General features: G+C 45.5%; 1 protein-coding gene across 3 annotated transcripts; it reads right to left on the bottom strand.

The window, feature by feature from the left end:
* Nucleotides 1-2,275: 2,275 nt before the first annotated feature.
* Nucleotides 2,276-17,521, bottom strand: CRTAM (cytotoxic and regulatory T cell molecule). 3 transcript variants are annotated; one of them, XM_038161644.1, is made up of 10 exons: nt 17,411-17,521; nt 14,526-14,678; nt 12,504-12,656; nt 10,729-10,860; nt 7,871-8,041; nt 7,344-7,436; nt 7,005-7,247; nt 4,580-4,726; nt 3,389-3,472; nt 2,276-2,909 (listed from the first exon to the last, which is right to left on the bottom strand). In XM_038161644.1, exons 1-10 carry the CDS (start codon nt 17,457-17,459, stop codon nt 2,737-2,739), a joined length of 1,398 nt encoding a protein of 465 aa, XP_038017572.1. In that variant the 5' UTR covers nt 17,460-17,521; the 3' UTR covers nt 2,276-2,736. The 3 variants fall into 3 exon arrangements, with proteins under 3 accessions (XP_038017572.1, XP_038017573.1, XP_038017571.1); XM_038161645.1 differs by having other exon boundaries at nt 7,005-7,103; XM_038161643.1 differs by having other exon boundaries at nt 7,005-7,436.
* Nucleotides 17,522-17,855: the final 334 nt, after the last annotated feature.

Genomic DNA, 17,855 nt, shown 5'->3' with positions numbered 1-17,855 from the left:
CGGGCCCATTCCGGGCCGTGCCGCGCTGTTCCCGTTGCCACGGCAACCCCGAGGACGCCGGCCGCACCCACCAGGCGCGGGGGGAGCGCGGTTCCCCCCCGCCCGCGGGCGCTGTGGTAGCGCCCGAGAGCGGCCGCGTTCCACTGGGAAACGGAATTGTTAACATTGGAAAATGGAACTGTTAACACTGGGAAATGGAATTGTTAACATTGGGAAACGGAATTGTTAACACTGGGAAATGGAATTGTTAACATTGGAAAATGGAACTGTTAACACTGGGAAATGGAATTGTTAACATTGGAAAATGGAATTGTTTCCACTGGGAAATGGAATTGTTTCCACTGGGAAATGGAATTGTTAACACTGGGAAATGGAATTGTTAACACTGGGAAATGGAATTGTTAACATTGGAAAACGGAATTGTTAACATTGGAAAATGGAATTGTTAACACTGGGAAATGGAATTGTTAACATTGGAAAACGGAATTGTTAACATTGGAAAATGGAATTGTTAACACTGGGAAATGGAATTGTTAACATTGGAAAACAGAATTGTTAACATTGGAAAATGGAATTGTTAACACTGGGAAATGGAATTATTTCCACTGGAAAACGGAATTATTTCCACTGGAAAATGGTATTATTTTCACTAGAAAATGGAATTGTTTCCATTGGAAAATGGAATTATTTCTACCAAAATATGGAATTATTTCCACTGAAAAATTGAATTGTTTCAATCGAAATATGATATTATTTCCATTGAAACATGGAATTATTTCCATTGGAAAACGGAATTATTTTCATTGGAAAATGGAATACACGGGGCCCTTTATCTCACACAGTATTCAAACTCCAGCTTCCATAATTTTTTCCTATTTCCAGCGAGAAATAAATAGTCTCCAGTGAATTTTATTTCATGAGATTTACAGTGTCCCGTTCTGGGTGCAGGAAAGACAGGGAAGAACTGGAGGGAAGAACTTCCTTCCGTGGGGGTGGCAGAGCCATGAAGGGTTTGGTTCTCCCTGTCCCAGCCCCACCTGGATGTGTCCCCGTGTCCCTGCTCCAGGTGACCCCGCCCGGGCTGGGGGGTTGGGCTGGGGGCCCTCCAGAGATCCCTTCCCACCCCAACCATACTGGGATTCTGCAAGTGACACAAATTGTGATTCACATTTAAATATAAATCACTATTCTGGGATTCTGCAAATGACAAAAATCGTAATTCACATTTAAATGTAATAATCACTATTCTGTGATTCTGCAAGTGACAAAAATCGTAATTCACATTTAAATGTAATAATCACTATTCTGTGATTCTGCAAATGACACAAATCATAATTCACATTTAAAGGTAAATCACTATTCTGTGATTCTGCAAGTGACAAAAATCGTAATTCACATTTAAATATAAATCACTATTCTGGGATTCTGCAAGTGACAAAAAGCGTTGTAATTCACATTTCCATTATTTTAGGGATTCACTTTTACCCTCCTGGAGCAGGAAGGGCTCCTGCAAAGCCCTGGAGCAGCCCCGGCTCTCCTGCTGCCCTCACTGCAGCGTTTGGGCAGTGCCCTGGGGAGCAGCCCTTCACGGGACCAGCAGATCTGAGAACGTTCCAGCAGATCGGAGAACGTTCCATTGGATCAGAGAACGTTCCAGCAGATCGGAGAACGTTCCAGCAGATCGGAGAACGTTCCATTGGATCAGAGAACGTTCCAGCAGATCAGAGAACGTTCCAGCAGATCAGAGAAGGTTCCAGAAGATCAGAGAACCCTTCCAGCAGATCAGAGAACCGTTCCAGCAGATTGGAGAATGTTCCAGCAGATCAGAGAACGTTCCAGCAGATCAGAGAATTGTTCCATTGGATCAGAGAATTGTTCCAGCAGATCAGAGAACGTTCCAGCAGATCAGAGAACCCTTCCAGCAGATCGGAGAACCGTTCCATTGGATCAGAGAATCATTCCAGCAGATCGGAGAACCGTTCGGGTTGGATCGCTGTTGGGTTTTTATTTTGAACCCTTCAGCCACCAGGCCCCTTCCCAGCCCAGCTAAACCCAGCTGCAAGTCCAGGGAGAAAGAAAAGCCACAGCTGGTTTGTAGCACCTGTGGTCACGGAGGAGGTGACAAAGTCATTCATAAATATCTTAATTTGGGCCTGGATGTCCTGCCAGGGCACTGATTGCACTGGGGGTGCTCAGCTGCTGGTGGCAGAGGCTCATGAGATGCTTCAAAGGTTCCAGGTGGCTCAGGCAGGCTTCCAGGGGCACCTGAGGTGCTGAGCTGCTGGTGGCAGAGGTTCATGAGATGTTCTGAAGGTTCAGGTGACCCAGGCCAGGTTTCCAGCAGCACCTCAGGTGCTGAGCTCTTCAAGGCAGAGGTTTGTGAAATGCTCTCAAGGTTCAGGTGGCTCAGGCCAGGTTTCCAGCAGCACCTGAGGCACTGAGCTGCTGGTGGCAGAGGTTCATGAGATGCTCTCAAGGTTCCAGGTGGCTCAGGCAGGCTTCCAGGGGCACCTGAGGTTCTGAGCTGCTGGTGGCAGAGGTTCCTGCCATGCTCTCAAGGTTCAGGTGACCCAGGCCAGGTCTCCAGCAGCACCAGCCCCAGCTCCCTGCCCTGCTGGGTGACTAAAGCACCCCCAGGTGGCTTTGGGATGGAGCTCCCTGTCCCTCCTGCTCCTTCACATCAAGATCCCTGAAGGCTTTCACACAAACATCAGGAAATTGCAGTTCCCTGCACCGTTACACATCTGTCTCCCTTCCACACGGGGACATTTCCCCATTTATTGCTGTGATTTTGTCACTTAGGTTCTTCTCTGGGGTTTCCAGATTCTTCTCTGGGGTTTCCATGTTCTTCTCTGGGGTTTCCATGTGTCCTTCCGTTACATAGTGCAGGTTGGGTTTGGGATTTCCAGCTAAAACACAGCATACATTTATTATTATTATTATTATTATTATTATTATTATTATTATTATTATTATTATCATTATTATTATTATTATTAATGGTTCCCACCTGCTCTGGCCACAGCCAGCAGCAATTAAATATAACAATAATTATTTATTAATTATTTATTATAATTAAATAAGCAAGAATTATTTATTATAATTAAATATAATATTGATGAAATATTATAACATTTATAATATTATTATGATAATTAGTTATTATAATTAAATAGAACAAGAATTATCTATTAATGATGTATTAGAATTAAATAAATGGGAATTACTTATTATAATTAAATATTATAATATTATTCGAATATCAGAATTATTATAACATGTATAATATTATGATGATAATTATTTATTATATTTAAATAAAACAAGAATTGACTGTTATTTAAACCAATAACATATTTACAAGGATATGTTAATTAAAGCTTCTTACCTTGTCCATTCTTCTCATGGCCCGGACTGTCTTCGTTAGATCTGGATTTATAACTCTCCAGTGTCTGTTCTGAAGCATCATTTTCTGTGGAAAAAAGCCACAAAAATTAATTTAAATAATTAAATTATTTAAATTTAATTAAATTAAAAAAATAATTTAAAAGTAATAAATTTAAAAAATAAATTAATTAAAACCCATAAAAGCATCATTTTCTGTGGAATAAGCCACAAAAATTAATTTAAATAATTAAATTATTTAAATTTAATTAATTTAATTAAATTAAAAAATAATTTAAAAGTAATAAATTTAAAAAATAAATTAATTAAAACCCATAAAAGTTAATGGCGAGAATGGGACTTTTTTCTTTTCCATTATTCCTTCTCATCCTCTGCCTTGAGCAGAAAAATCCTGAGAGAAGAGTCCCAAAATGGGGACCTCATCAGCCTGACAGAGATCACCCTCTCATAAAAAAAAACCTGAGAGTCACAAATTGGGGATCTCATCAGCCTGAGAGAGATCACCATCATCTCCCAAAAATCCTGAGAGAAGAGTTAGAAAATGGGGACCTCATCAGCCTGACAGGATCACCATCATCTCATACAGCATCATCTCACAAAAATCCTGAGTCACAAAATGGGGATTTTATCAGCCTGAGAGAGATCACCATCACCTCACAAAAATCCTGAGAGAAGAGTTAGAAAATGGGGACCTCATCAGCCTGAGAGAGATCACCATCACCTCCCAAAAATCCTGAGAGAAGAGTTAGAAAATGGGGATTTTATCAGCCTGAGAGAGATCACCATCACCTCACACACCATCGTTTCATACAGCATCATCTCACAAAAATCCTAAAAGTCACAAATTGGGGATTTCATCAGCCTGACAGAGATCACCATCATCTCCCAAAAATCCTGAGAGAAGAGTCACAAAATGGGGACCTCATCAGCCTGACAGAGATCACCATCATCTCCCAAAAATCCTGAGAGAAGAGTTAGAAAATGGGCATTTTATCAGCCTGAGAGAGATCACCATCAACTCCCAAAAATCCTGAGAGAATAGTCACAAATTGGGGATTTGTCAGCCTGAGAGAGATCACCATCATCTCATGAAAATCCTGAGTGTCCCAAATTGGGGATTTCTCAGCCCGAGCAGCCCGGGGATGGCCGTGAGCCCCCAGCCCCCGTTCCTCACCTCTCCTCCACACGCCGTGCGCTTTCTTCAGCTTCACCATGAACAGCAGGACAATGATGAGCAGCACCAGGATCAGAGCAGCCACCAGGAAGGGCAGCAGGAGATTCTTCTCCTTCCTCAGGAGTCCTTTGGATTTGGGATCTCGCTCTGTAACAGAGGTTTGTGCTGTTAAAGGTCCTGGGAATTTCTGGGAACTGAAACAGGAATGATTTCATCCCAGTGATGCATTCCTGAAAAATCAGCTTTCTTTCCTGCAGGGGAAATCTGATTGGAGCAAAGACACCTTTTTGGATGTATACTTTTTCCTTTTATATATTTCCTTTTATATATATATATTTCCTTTTCCTTTCTTTCGTTATCTATACTTTTTCCTTTCCAAAATCTGCCAGCGACGGTTTTTATCAGTTACTCTGCTAGCAAGAACAAACTGGTTTTTGCAGCTGTGCTTCCCAGAATTTCCTCCCTGCCGCCCCATTCCATTCTCTGAGATTTTTCTAGACAAATCATCCTCTTTTGCTGCTGCTTGAGCTTCTCTCCTTGATCAGCAGGGAGGTGAAGCCCAGATTTCCTTCAGGGAATTCTGACTCCGTTTGTACAGCAAAGGTCCAAATCCATCAATCCGTCCCGTGAATCTGCACGGCAAGGAATGAACCACACAGATCAGCTTCTTCCATGAGGCACAACCAAACTTTGATACACACAGATCGCCGGGAGAGCGGAATTCACCCGAGGGACTGGGAGGAATTCACCTTCAGGAATGTGAATAATGGATTCATGAAGTTTTGAACTTCATTTGGGGATGTAATATAGTTAATATTATAGTGTTAGTAGTATAATTAGTATAATATAATAGATAATTATATAATATCTATAATATATATATTATATTATAGACATTATATATAATATATAATATAAAAATATAACATATAATATATAACATACAAAATATAATATATTATATATTATATATTGGATGTTATATATTATATGTTATATGTTATATTTTATATATTATATGTTATATATAATAAATATATAACACATAATATATAACACATAACATATAACATATAATATATAATATACAATATATAAGATATATGATATATGATATATGATATTAAGATATAATATATAATATTAAGATATATCAAATATATATTACAATATATGATATATATTATATAATATATATAAGATATAATATACAATATAAATATAAAATCTACAATTAATATAATACAACAGGAACAGGAATATATAATATCATATATAATAATAATATATAATATTTAATTATATACATCATCACTAATTTGATTTGCAATGCTGAAAGCACGCTGTGTGCTGTGTGTACTCAAACTTTGCCTTTCCTTTTCACACCCGGTAAAAGCCACACAATTCCAGAGTGGTTTGGCTTGGAGGGGACCTGAAAGCCCCTCTGGTTCCATCCCCCAGGAAAGAGTGAGGCTCCCTTCCCATGGATGCTGTCCTGACACGTGTCAGATTCATCTGAGCAGGCTTTACCAGGATATATTCATTTTGTGCTGTTTGCCATCACTGATATGTCACTTTTAAACCAATAAAACCCAAGATTTTGGGAGTTTCTAAAGCAGCACTTATTTGTCACTGCAGGGCCTGTCGTGCTAAGCAGGTGCAGAACTCCGGGTGGGGTTTTGGATGATTTGAGCTCTGGAGCTTTTGATTGGGCTGGAAAAACCTCCTGATTTTGGGAAGTACAGGCTGGTGCAAGCAGGGATGAAGAGAAATGGCTGAGGGAGCTGGGGATGCTCAGCCTGGAGAAAAGGAGACTCAGGGCTGCCCTCAGCACTCTCCCAGCTCCTGAAAGGTGCCTGTGCTCAGCTGGGCTGGGCTCTGTCTCCAGGCAGCACTGACAGAAGCAGAGCACACAGCCTCGAGCTGCTCCAAGGGAAATACAGGCTGGAGAGCAGGAAAAGGCTTTTTCCAGAAAGGTGATAAAGCTCTGGAATGTTCTGCCCGGGGAGGTGGTGGAGTCACCATCCCTGGGTGTGTTTAACACAGCCTGGATGTGGCACTGGCTGCCAGGGTTTAGCTGAGCTGTTGGGGCTGGGCTGGACTCGATGATACTGAAGGTCTCTTCCAACCTGGTGATTCTGTGACTCTGTGACTCTGAAGCGTTGTTGCACAGTGCCATCTAGTGCAGCCCATCCAGAGCATCCCAGCCTGCCTCCCACCCTGCTCCTGCCTTCTTCCTCCAAGGAGAGGGATTCTGGCAGGGAAAAGGAGGGAACAAGCAGGGAATGCTGCACTCTGTGTCCCACACTCCTCTGGGACCTGGGATGGAACGCTGTGCCGGGCAGCATTTCTGCCATTGCGATAAACTTTGTGATAAATTGTGATTTCAGCTTTGATAAACTCAGGTGACTGAGACCAAACTCACCGTTCAGTGTGACATCTGTGAGGTTTGGCTGGGCTGGTGCTGAGCTGGGAACTGCTGGGTTCTCTGGGGATGCAGAGGGGCTGGAAACTGCTGGATTCTCTGGGGATGCAGAGGGGCTGGAAACTGCTGGATTCTCTGGGGATGCAGAAGGGTTGCAAATATCTGGATTCTCTGGGGATGCAGAGGGGCTGGAAACTTCTGGATTCTCTGGAGATGCAGAGGGGCTGGAAAATTCTGGAGTCTCTGGGGATGCAGAGGGGCTGGAAATTTCTGGATTCTCTGGGGATGCAGAGGGGCTGGAAACTTCTGAAATCTCTGGGGATGCAGAGGGGCTGGTACCTGCTGGATTCTCTGGAGAACTGGAAACTGATGGATTCTCTGAAGGGCTGGGAACTTTTGCATCCTCTGAACGTCTGGTTCCTTGTTTGCAGCCTAAAGAAACCCCCCCAAAAAATGACAAAAATCAGGAGAGGCTTTGCCACCGAGCAGATCCTTGAAAAACTGCCCTGCCCTATGCTCTGGATTTTTTGGGTTTTCTGCCCTGCTCTGGATTTTTTGGGTTTTCTGCCCTGCTCCACGCTCTGCATTGTTTACTGGGTTTTCTGTCTGATCAAGGCTCTCACTTCCAGTCCCACCCTCAGAATGTATTTGCTCTCTGAAATGAGGACTCAGATGAAACCCCTGGCTGTGGGGAGCTTGGGGCAGGTGCTGCTGCTCAGCCCAGCCACCAGGAACAGCTCCAAACCCTTTTTTCACCCCAGGTTCCTCTTTTAAAAGCAGACCCCACACTTCTGTGGGCATCTGCATCATTGCCACCAGCTCAGGGCAGTGGAATTGGCGAGGCGGAGCTGGAGGAGCTGCAGTACCCGAGCTGGAAAGGTCCTGGAAGGGGAAAGATGCCAGCAGCCTCCGTGCCCCGAGTGCAGGGTGCTGGATGATGCAGCTGGCCGTCACTCCGGGGCTGTAGCTGAGGATCCTCAGCGTGCTCCTTGTGCTCCATTTCTTCCCATCAGCTCCCAGCTGGTGCCTGGTGTCACCTGCACACCCGTTGGGAGGAAAAAGAGAATAAAATCAAATAAATAAAAGTATTTCTATCACTCTGAAATCACGTTCTCCTGCAGCACAGGTTTGACTCTTCTCCTTTTCCAGCTGTTGGAATTTACACAGAGGATTCCTTGCTTTGCCACAAGGAATTAGGGGGAGTTTGGTGTGATTCCCAGCATCGTTGATTACCCCAGGTAATGCTGATTATATGGAAAAATCTGTTTCAGATAAAGTTCTCTACAGCACAGAGCAATTTTTCAATATTTTTCTATTTTTACCCCAGAGGTTCTACATTTTGCTAATTCCCAGCTGACACGGAATTAGTTTCTTGCTTTACTGACTGTGAACGTGCAGTTGCACATACAGTGTTTCATAGGTTTAGAACATACACATATGCAGATCAATAGAAACACATAAATAACACTAATTTTTGAAGATAAATGTGCATATATTAAATATTTTAAAACAATATATACATTATATATTATATTATACAAACAAGTTGTGTTTGATGTGACCAGAGATATCTTTGAACAGCCCTGGTGGAGGGGGAGGTGTTTCAGATGTTTGCCTGAAGGGCACAAATATTTCTATATTTAGAACTAGAAATTTTAATGAAAATAGTTTCTAGAATAGAATTTCTATATTTAGGAATATTTGTTTAAGTGCAGAGCTTCTGATGCTCCCCTTGCTCTCTTACCCTGAAATAAAGAAATTCCCCATTTCCAAATGAACCTTTCCAGATCAGCATTTCTCAGCCCTCTTTTCCATCCCCAGCAGGGCCAGGTAAGAGCTCCAAAAGGATTTCAGAAATCATCTTTGTCAGCAGCAGCTCAGTAATTACAGCTGCTTCGCCCCTGCTGGGCCCTGGTGTTGTCAGTAATTAAGATTTATTAGCTATTTTCTGATTAGTGTAAATATTTGCAGGAAGTGATTAAAGCTGGGAATGGAAGGGGGAGGAAGGAGAGTTACTCCAAGCCTTCACCAAAGGGAGAAAACCACAGAAATTGGGGAAATACTGGATGAGGGCAATGATTTCTTATATTCAAACAATTAAATTTGTGTCTCCCACCTTTTCATGCCAACGTGGCTGCTCCGAAGGGCAGCCCCAGATAAAGCAAGGCAGCAGACCCAGCTCAGGCCCCGGGGGGATTTCCTGGGGCTGGGAGGTGCCAGCTCAGGGGTTCCCTCTGCTCCAAAGGCAATATTTAAATTATTCTATATTTTAATATTAAATATTAATATTGAAATACTGGAGAAGTGCAGTGCTGGCTTGCAGGAGGTGTTTAGTGTCTGAACTGTGCACCGTGATGTCACAAACAATTCGCTTTGTCAGGGTGGGTTCAGGCTTGGGGAACCCCCTGGTTTTAGGAAAACACTGTGAGAGACAGAGATAACAAATCAGGGGGGATATACTGAAGTTTTTATGACTTCCCAGCTGGTCTTGCCAGCCCCTCACACACAGCCCAGCTCTTCCCAAACACAGGCAGCATTTAAAAACCTGCTTTTCCACCATGCACTGCTCTAGAGCACTTTTTTTTTGCATTAAAACCCCCAAAGTTTTATCTGCCAACCCGATTTATTCTTATTATTAACTCTAATTTCCATCTACATTCAGGCCAGAACACACAATTCTCTGCTGTTCTCTAGAGCTCTTATTTAAAAACAAACCATCTTGGGCCAGGGGAGGTTACAGGTTCAGCTTTAAATACGTTGCTTGATGATGCAAAACACGAGCAAGAGCTTGTTGATGTGTGAAAGAAAAGCCATTTGCATCCCTGAGTGTTTTTCTCACATTTTGATGCCGATGTGCACTGGAGCAGATAAGGCAGTGATTTGTAGAATAATGTTATTTACAGCACTGCTAGAATGGCAGTTATTTGTGCAGCAGACAGGTGAGAGGTGAAGGAAGGCTGCTGGGGCTTTGGAAATCGTGGATCCAGGATTTTGGGGGTGTTTTAATCTCAAATCAAGCGGAATAAGTGGAATTATCCCAAATAAGTGGAATTCAGTGCTGAAGTTCTAAGATTTGGGGTTTACTTTATCCCAGGGGAATTTAATGCTGACATTCCAGGGGTTTGGGTTTGTTTCATTCCACTGGAATTCAGTGCTGAAGTTCCAAGATTCTGGGTTCATTTTATCCCTGTAGAATTTAGGGGGGTTGAAATTCCAGGGGTTTGGGTTTATTTTATTCCACTGGAATTCAATGCTGAAATTCCAGGATCCTGGGTTCAATTTATCCCCAGTGGAATTTAATGCTGAAATTCCAGGATTTTGGCTTTATTTTATTCCACTGAAATTTAGAGCTGAGGTTCCAGGGGTTTGGCTTTACTTTATCCCAGTGCAATTTCATGCTGAAATTCCAGGGGTTTGAGTTTATTTTATCCCCGTGGAATTCAGTGCTGAAATTCCAAGATTTTGGGTTAAATTTATCCCAGCGAAATCTAATCCCAGGGGTTTTGGCTCATTTTATCCCAGTGGAATTCAGTGCTGAAATTCCAGGATTTTGGCTTTATTTTACCCCTGTGGAATTCCATGCTGACTGTTCCCCAGACCTGCCCCAAGCTGTAGGCAGGAGCGGCAGACCCAGCTGATATTTCACCCTCCGGCATCTTTAAACCACCCAAACCTGACAAAAAACCCCCCAATTTTAGTGCTCAAAGACTCTCTGAGCCCTTACCTGGGAGCTCGATCCCGTTGTCCAACAGCCAGGAAATCTGGGGCTGGGGTCTGCCCCCCTGGGTGTAGCAGGAGAGGTTGATGCCTCTTCCTTCATCCTGGGAGACTTCCAGCACGGGGTGGGAAGGAGCAGCTGCAGCAGGGAGATTGAGGATCAGTTTAGGGGCATTTTCTTATCCTTTTCACCAGCATTATTTCTTCTTTTCCTTTTCCCCAGCGTTATTTCTTCTTTTCCTTTTCACCAGCATTATTGGGGGGTGTGGCAGCAGGCCCCCAGCTGGGTAATAATTAACACTGACTCCACGATCCAGAAGGACACTTTATCGTTAGAAATCTCCAGTTCTTACAGAAACAATGATGGACCTAAGACGTGACCGGTCTCAAAGTGAAAACCTCTCTCGCACTGTTGGTGGCTATCAACAGCACACTCTAGAGAACCACAGCTGGTGACTTTTTGTGAGGGGCCCCAGATGGAGGAGGAATGGAGGAATCTGACTCCATGTTCTCAGAAGGCTGATTTATTATTTTATGATCGACATTATATTAAAGAATGCTATACTAAACTATACTAGAGAATACAGAAAGGATACAGACAGAAGGCTGAAAAGATGCTAAATTAATCTCGTGTCTCTCCAGAGTTCTGCCACAGTGGCTGTGATTGGTCCTTAAGTTAAAACAATTAGCATGAAACCAGTGAAACAATCACCTGTTGATAAACAATCTCCAACCACATTCCAAAGCAGCAAAACACAGGAGAAGCAATGAGATAATTACTGTTTTCCTTTTTCTCTGAGGTTTCTCAGCTTCCCAGGAGAAAATCCCGGGCAAAGGGATTTTTCAGAAAATATGACAGTGACACATATCTATAAGCAATGATTACAGAAAGAGAGATAGGAATTGTTTGAATTCTTTTCCTCTAAGTTTCCCACAGCTTCTACACAGCTTCCCAGGATTTTCCTGGGAAAGTCTGTGCCTGCTCTCTGTGGCCACAGAGCTGCTGCCACAGGAGGGGACTGAGTGTCCTGGATTGCCAAGTGAATTGTATTCCATTTGCCATCTGCATGGCAGCTGGCTTCTGTTCAGTGGCAGTTTCCCTTATCTCTTCCACAGCCACTCCTCCCTCTGGGGGAACATCTGCTGATAAGAGGCCATTGAATGTCCCTGCACGGCTGATAAGAACTGCAGCATCCCCCTGGGAGATGGGAGCCCAGAGGGAGGAGCCAAGCATTCCTGCCTGGATATAATCTGAGACCCTGGAACACCAGCACAGCTTCTCCACTGGATTCCCAGAGGAACAGCAACTGCCTCTTCTCCCACTGGAGCTTCAGAGGAAGACTCCACCCTTCTCCAGGATCCCTGCTCCAGCAGAACCAGCCCTGACACTCCAGGAGGGCTGCAGCTACAATTCCAATGGCACTGCTGCCAGCACCCTGACCCACAGGGTGTCAGGCTGTGTTCTGACTCTGGCAGTGTTGGTTTAGTTTACTGCATTGTTTATTTTATCCTTTTATTGTCTTCCCTATTAAAGAACTGTTATTCCTGCTCCCATATTTGTTGCCTGAGAGCCCCTTAATTTGAAATTTATAGCAATTTGGTGGGAGGGGGTTTACATTTTCCATTTCAGGGAGGCTCCTGCCTTCCTTAGCACACACCTGTCTTTCCAAACCAAGACACTGAGCTAAAACCAAAATGATGGAAAAATTCAGGTGTAGATTTGAGGAGCTGACTCTGTTCTGCTCCTCGAGAAAAAAAAACAAACCAGGTGAGGGAACTTACCCAAAATCTCAACATTCTGGGTCTTGGTTTTGACGTGCCTGGTGTAGTACATGCAGCTGTAAATTCCTTCATCCTGCTCTGTCACGTTGGACAGCTGGATGGACAATTCATCCTTGGAGTAATGGAGCAGTTTGTACCTCTGGTCTCTTAAAACTGCAAGGAACAGGAAAGCCAGCACACCACGGGGGTTGGTACAGCTCAGGAAGTCAAAGCATGAGCAGAGTTTTTATTTTATGGCATTTTAAAATTTCAGTTTTTTAAATGAAAGCATCTCCTAGGGCACCTCTACTGTCCTTTCTCTCTCTTGACTTTCTAATCTTTAATTCTTTCCTCCTGCTGCATAATTTACAGGAGCCCTCAGGGCCAGCCCAACAAGTCCATGAACTTGTCCCACAATTGCAGCACAGAAAATGCAACTTTCTGCCCTTAAATTGAACTGAAACTGAGGGAGTTTGTACAATCATCAGAGGGAAAGAGACCTCAAAACTTCTCTTTTTATCTTTTTTTTTTGTTTGTTTGTTTTTTAGCTGAGGTTTTGATGAAATCCTGAGCTGGAAGGAAATCCCAGGATTTGGGGTGAATCATGGGCATTCTTATAATTAAAACCGAAAGGATTTGACAAGGAATGCTGAATACTGCAGAGGGGGAAGGCCAAGGCTCTCCTCACCCTGCATTGGGACCAACAGGAGGACAGAGGAGGATGGAGAGATGGGAGGGGAAGGGAGAGGGGGGGAAAGCAGAAATGGGAACTTCATCTCTGCCAGCACATTTCAACATCATCGCTGTCTCCCCAGAATCTCCTCCTGATGCACTGCACCGAATTCCTGTGAGTGGGAGAGTGTCCGGGCTGCCAGCAATGTCCCCTCCTGTCCCCAAAGCCAGGGGTGGGCTCTGTGCTGACCTCGGGGTGCTGCTGGAAACTCCAGCTCACCGCTGAGAGCTCTGCTGCAGGGGGTTTCCATTTCAGCAGGAAATGATTTAACGCCACTTCTCTTCTGCCAGGAAGGGGCTGCAGCTCAGCCCCCCAAGGGAAGGAGTTGGTGCCTCAGGATTTCAGCTTTTCTATTTCCCATCTGTTTGTAACCCTGCAGTTCTTTAGTGCAGAACTCCAAACTCCACACACAGTGCGAGCTGCTGCTCCCCCATTTGGGGCAGACACAACAATTCCTCTCCAGCCTGGCAATCAAGGACCCCTCACTGCCTCAGGCCTGAGAGATGGGAACAAAAGGGAGTTGGGGCAGCAAACTTGGGGTCAATGCCTTCATTAGCTGAAGCTGGAATTGGCAGATTGACCCCAAAATGCAAATGGACCAAACTTATAAAAGTGTGAAACCCGTGACCCGCTGTCCATTTTTGGGTGGGTTTTATCTGCCCCCAATGTACCTGAAGGCTCTTCAATAAATAGAGCTGCTTTTTATTGTCTTTATTTTGTCTGGCCTCTGTTTTTTGGTAGCCCCAAAAGGCACCAGTTTCTGGTGACCACGAAGGGCCAAGATCCTCTGGACCCAGCTGTGACTATGTTCGAGGGGTCCCAGGATGAGGGAAGAGAGGAGAATCTGGACTCCATGCTTCAGAAGGCTGATTTATTATGTTATGATATATATTATATTGAAAATGCTATATTAAAACCATACTAAAAGAACAGAGAGAAAGGATCCATCAGAAGGCTGGACAAGAATAGAAAGGAATGAATAACAAAGGCTCGTGACTCTCAGAGAGTCGACCCAGCTGCATCCTTGATTGGTCATTAATCAGAAACAACCAGCATGGACCAATCAAGGAAGCACTCGTTGCATTCCACAGCAGCAGGGAATTATTGTTTTTCTTTTCCTCTGAGGCCTCTCAGCTTCTCAGGAGGAAAAAATCCTGGCAAAGGGTTTTTTCAGGAAATATCATGGCGACACCCAGCCACAACCCCCCCCGTTGGCACTGTGGCATCACCGTGGCCAGGGTGGCAGCAGGGCCAGCTCAGTGTCCCCAGCCCTGGTGGGCAGTGCCACCACGCTGGGGTTTCACACTTACCCTTCTGGGCGTTGAGGAAAATGGTGAAATTCAGAGGGTTTGACCACTGCAGGGTGAAGTTGTTGTTGCCGAGGGTGCTGAAGGTGCAGTTAAGAATTAGATTTTCTCCTTCCTTCAGAGCCACAGAGTCACCGGCAGCCCCTGGAAACCCCCCTGCCATGCACCAGGGGGAAAAACAAGTGAAAAATTGTGACATGAAGCAAAGCAGGGATCTCTTGCACAGAGTAATGTGTTAATTTTCCCTTTTTTTCAATGTTTTTTTAAAATATTTCTACATTGCCAGTATGGTTGTAGGGATATAAATAAATTATTGTCACTGGACAGGTGATCACAGGCACTGTGTGACAAAGGTTTGGGATCTCCACCTGCCAGCACGATCTAAATTAATTATTAAACCAGTTTTAGTTATCAGCCAAGGAAGTATTTCATTGTTAGCCAATAAAGAACTGAAGCAGACCCACTTCATGCACTCTCTCCCGGTATTTAAACACAAATGTTCAATTTTCACTTATTCCATATTCATAACCAATATTTAAGGTCCCTTCCAACCCAAACCAGTCTCTCATTTTACGTCCTATTTGCTCAGCCTGTGACTGAGCAGTGAATGATTTCCCAACCCCTCTAAAAATGAGGCTTTTTTATTCAGAAATGAAGCTCCTTTTGAAAGAAAAAACCCCAAACCTGGCCTGGCAGAGGTTACTAAAATGAAATTTCACTCTCTCTTCTCCCAGCTCATTTCACAGGCCGGCAGTAAAATGTGTTTTTTCTCTCCAGCCATTCTAAGGCAGATAAAACACTTTGTGAAAATATTTGATGACCTGGAATGAATTGCCTTCTCCAGGCGAAAACCGTGCCCTGGAGAATTCTAACATTGCTGCCCGGCTTGGAGCTGAGTAAACAGGCAGCAGGAGAGTTTTGTTTTCATTCCTGTTTTGTGTCTTTTGATTTGATTTTCCACCTAGCTGTCAGCTGCCAGTTCCCACTGCAGTTTGGGGAAATGAATCTTTCTGGGCTCTGGGGAAGATTTTCACATTCTTAACAATTTGAAATCGCTCAGAAATGACTTTTTGATTGGGATTTTTGCCGGAGCTGATTTTTATACCTCTAGAACCATCCTCGTCTCCCTGTAGGACGGTTTCCCATGGGGATTGTGGCTGTGCCCGCCCCTGAGAGGAGCTGTGGCAGGAGGTGAGAGTTGTTTAGAGGCAGCTGGGGCTGTGTGTGGTTTTCCACAGCCCCCTCGGGTATTTCTGTCCCCGTGATGGTTTCCTGTCACCACCAGCAGCGTGGGGTCTGGCACATCACACCTTTGGGGGTGACAGCGGCGAGGCTGAGCCAGAAGAGCTGGGGGTGTTGCTTGCTTTTCCAACCCGGGGCAGAAATGGAATTTCCGCGGGAGACCACTGGAAAATGGGTTTTATTCACAGCATGACTCACAGGGCAGCTCTTCCCAGCACAGGGGCTCTGCTCTGCAGCCACTGTGGTCACCAAATGTGGGACATGTCCCCACGGCAGCTCCAGGGGTGGTGGCTTTTGTCCCATGTGGATCCCACCTGGAAAAACCACTCTGCCATCAAGTGGCAGATCCTTGGCAAGAAAGGGCAGCAGTTTGGTGCTGGGAATTGCAGGATGCACCGAGCAGAGTGGTTCTGCTCTGGTTGCTGCTCTTGCAGCCCCCAGGAAGTGGCTGAGAGCTCCTTGCACTGAGACTTGCACTGAGAGCATTGGTGTAGAGCTATCTGTGAGCCTGTAGGCCACAGAGCCACCCCATGTCATGAGTTTGGTGCAGTTACCTGTGAGATTGGTACCCATAGATCCACCCAATGAATGATTTTGGTGCAGTTATCTGTGAGATTGGTACCCATATATCCACCCCATTTAATGATTTTGGTGCAGTTATCTGTGAGCCTGTAACCCAGAGAGCCACCCCAATTAATGAGTTAGTTTTGGTGCTGTTATCTGTGAGATTCGAACCCACAATCGCCCCATTTAATGAGTTTTGGTGCCATTATCTGCGAGTCTGTAAGCCACAGAGCCATCCCATTTAATGAGTTGTTTTTGTCCTGGCTGCTGACCTGTGGATGGAGCTGAATTAATTCTGGAAGCCAAGGCAGCAGCTAAAAATTCATCCTGCAGGAGTGTGGGGCAAAAGGGAGCAGAGGGGTTGTACTGAGGATTAGCAAATTGTCAGCGACAGCCCTGCAGTGGCTCCTGTTCCAGTGCCTGTCGAGGATGGAGAGGGAGCATTGCTCCAGGCCCAGGATCATGGAGCCGTTTCTCCTGCAAAGCTCAGGAGTGAAGCCTGCAGGGATCCTGCAGGGATTGCTGCCCTGCTCCTTCCTTGGATCCTCTGCTAGATCCCTCCTCCATCCTCTGCCTGACACAGTCAGACATGAACCTGTCTCGCTGCTGTGTCCCAGAGACAAAGGAGACCCAAACAAGCTGCTTCCTCTAGCAGCAGTGAGGAGATGAGCATCCAAAATGCTTTTCTTTTTCAAAGGACTTTACAAGATCTCCCTAAATTGCTCTGACTTCACACAGTGCTCCAACAAAGGCACACGTGGATTTCTGACCCGGGCAAAGCAAGCAGTGATCCCCTGCCCAAACTTAAGGCAGAATCTTTGGATACCCCGATGCTTTGTCACCTCAAGCTGCCAGGAGTAACTCGGTCTCACTGATCCTGGGTTTAGCACTCAGTGAGCTCACTGACCCCTGAGTGGGGCGACAACTCCTAAATGGGGTGACAAAACTGGAAAAGGGGTGACAAAATAGTTTTGTCACCCGGACCCCAGCAGCACAGCCCTGTGCCGTGCGCTGGAGCTCCGGGAGCAGTGTTCCCAGCTGGACTGGGGAGGAGAGCTGGGCTGAGATAAGGCCGGGCTTACCTTGCAGCAGGAGCAGCGGCACGGCGAGCAGCGCCCCGGGCACGCTCATGCTGGGCTGAGCTGGGCTCGGCTGGGCTGAGCTTTGCTGAGTTGGGCTTGGCTGGGCTGAGCTGGGCTGAGCTTGGCTGAGCTGAGCTGGGCTGAGCAGGGCTTGGCTGGGCTGAGCTGGGCTCGGCTGGGCTGAGCTTGGCTGAGCTGGGCTCGGCTGAGCTGAGCTCGGCTGGGCTCGGCTTCCTCTCTGCGGGGCTGCCGCTGTCTCCGGTCCCTTTTCAGCACATTCGCCGTGACTTCATCAGCGCCGGGCTCGCTGCCCCTTCCCTCTGCCCCCGGCGGGAGTTTCCTCTGCGGGGGCGGCCGCGGAGCCATCGGTGACCGCACGGTCCCAACGCAGCAACGGGGGGGCGACAGCAGCGGGGACGCCAATGTCACCTGCCCGGGCTGGGGT

This window comes from Motacilla alba, chromosome 24 (genome assembly GCF_015832195.1).
Source record: "Motacilla alba alba isolate MOTALB_02 chromosome 24, Motacilla_alba_V1.0_pri, whole genome shotgun sequence".
Classification (NCBI taxonomy): Eukaryota; Metazoa; Chordata; class Aves; order Passeriformes; family Motacillidae; genus Motacilla; species Motacilla alba.
Note: the sequence above shows the minus strand (reverse complement) of the source record. Positions and strands in the feature narration are given on the sequence as shown.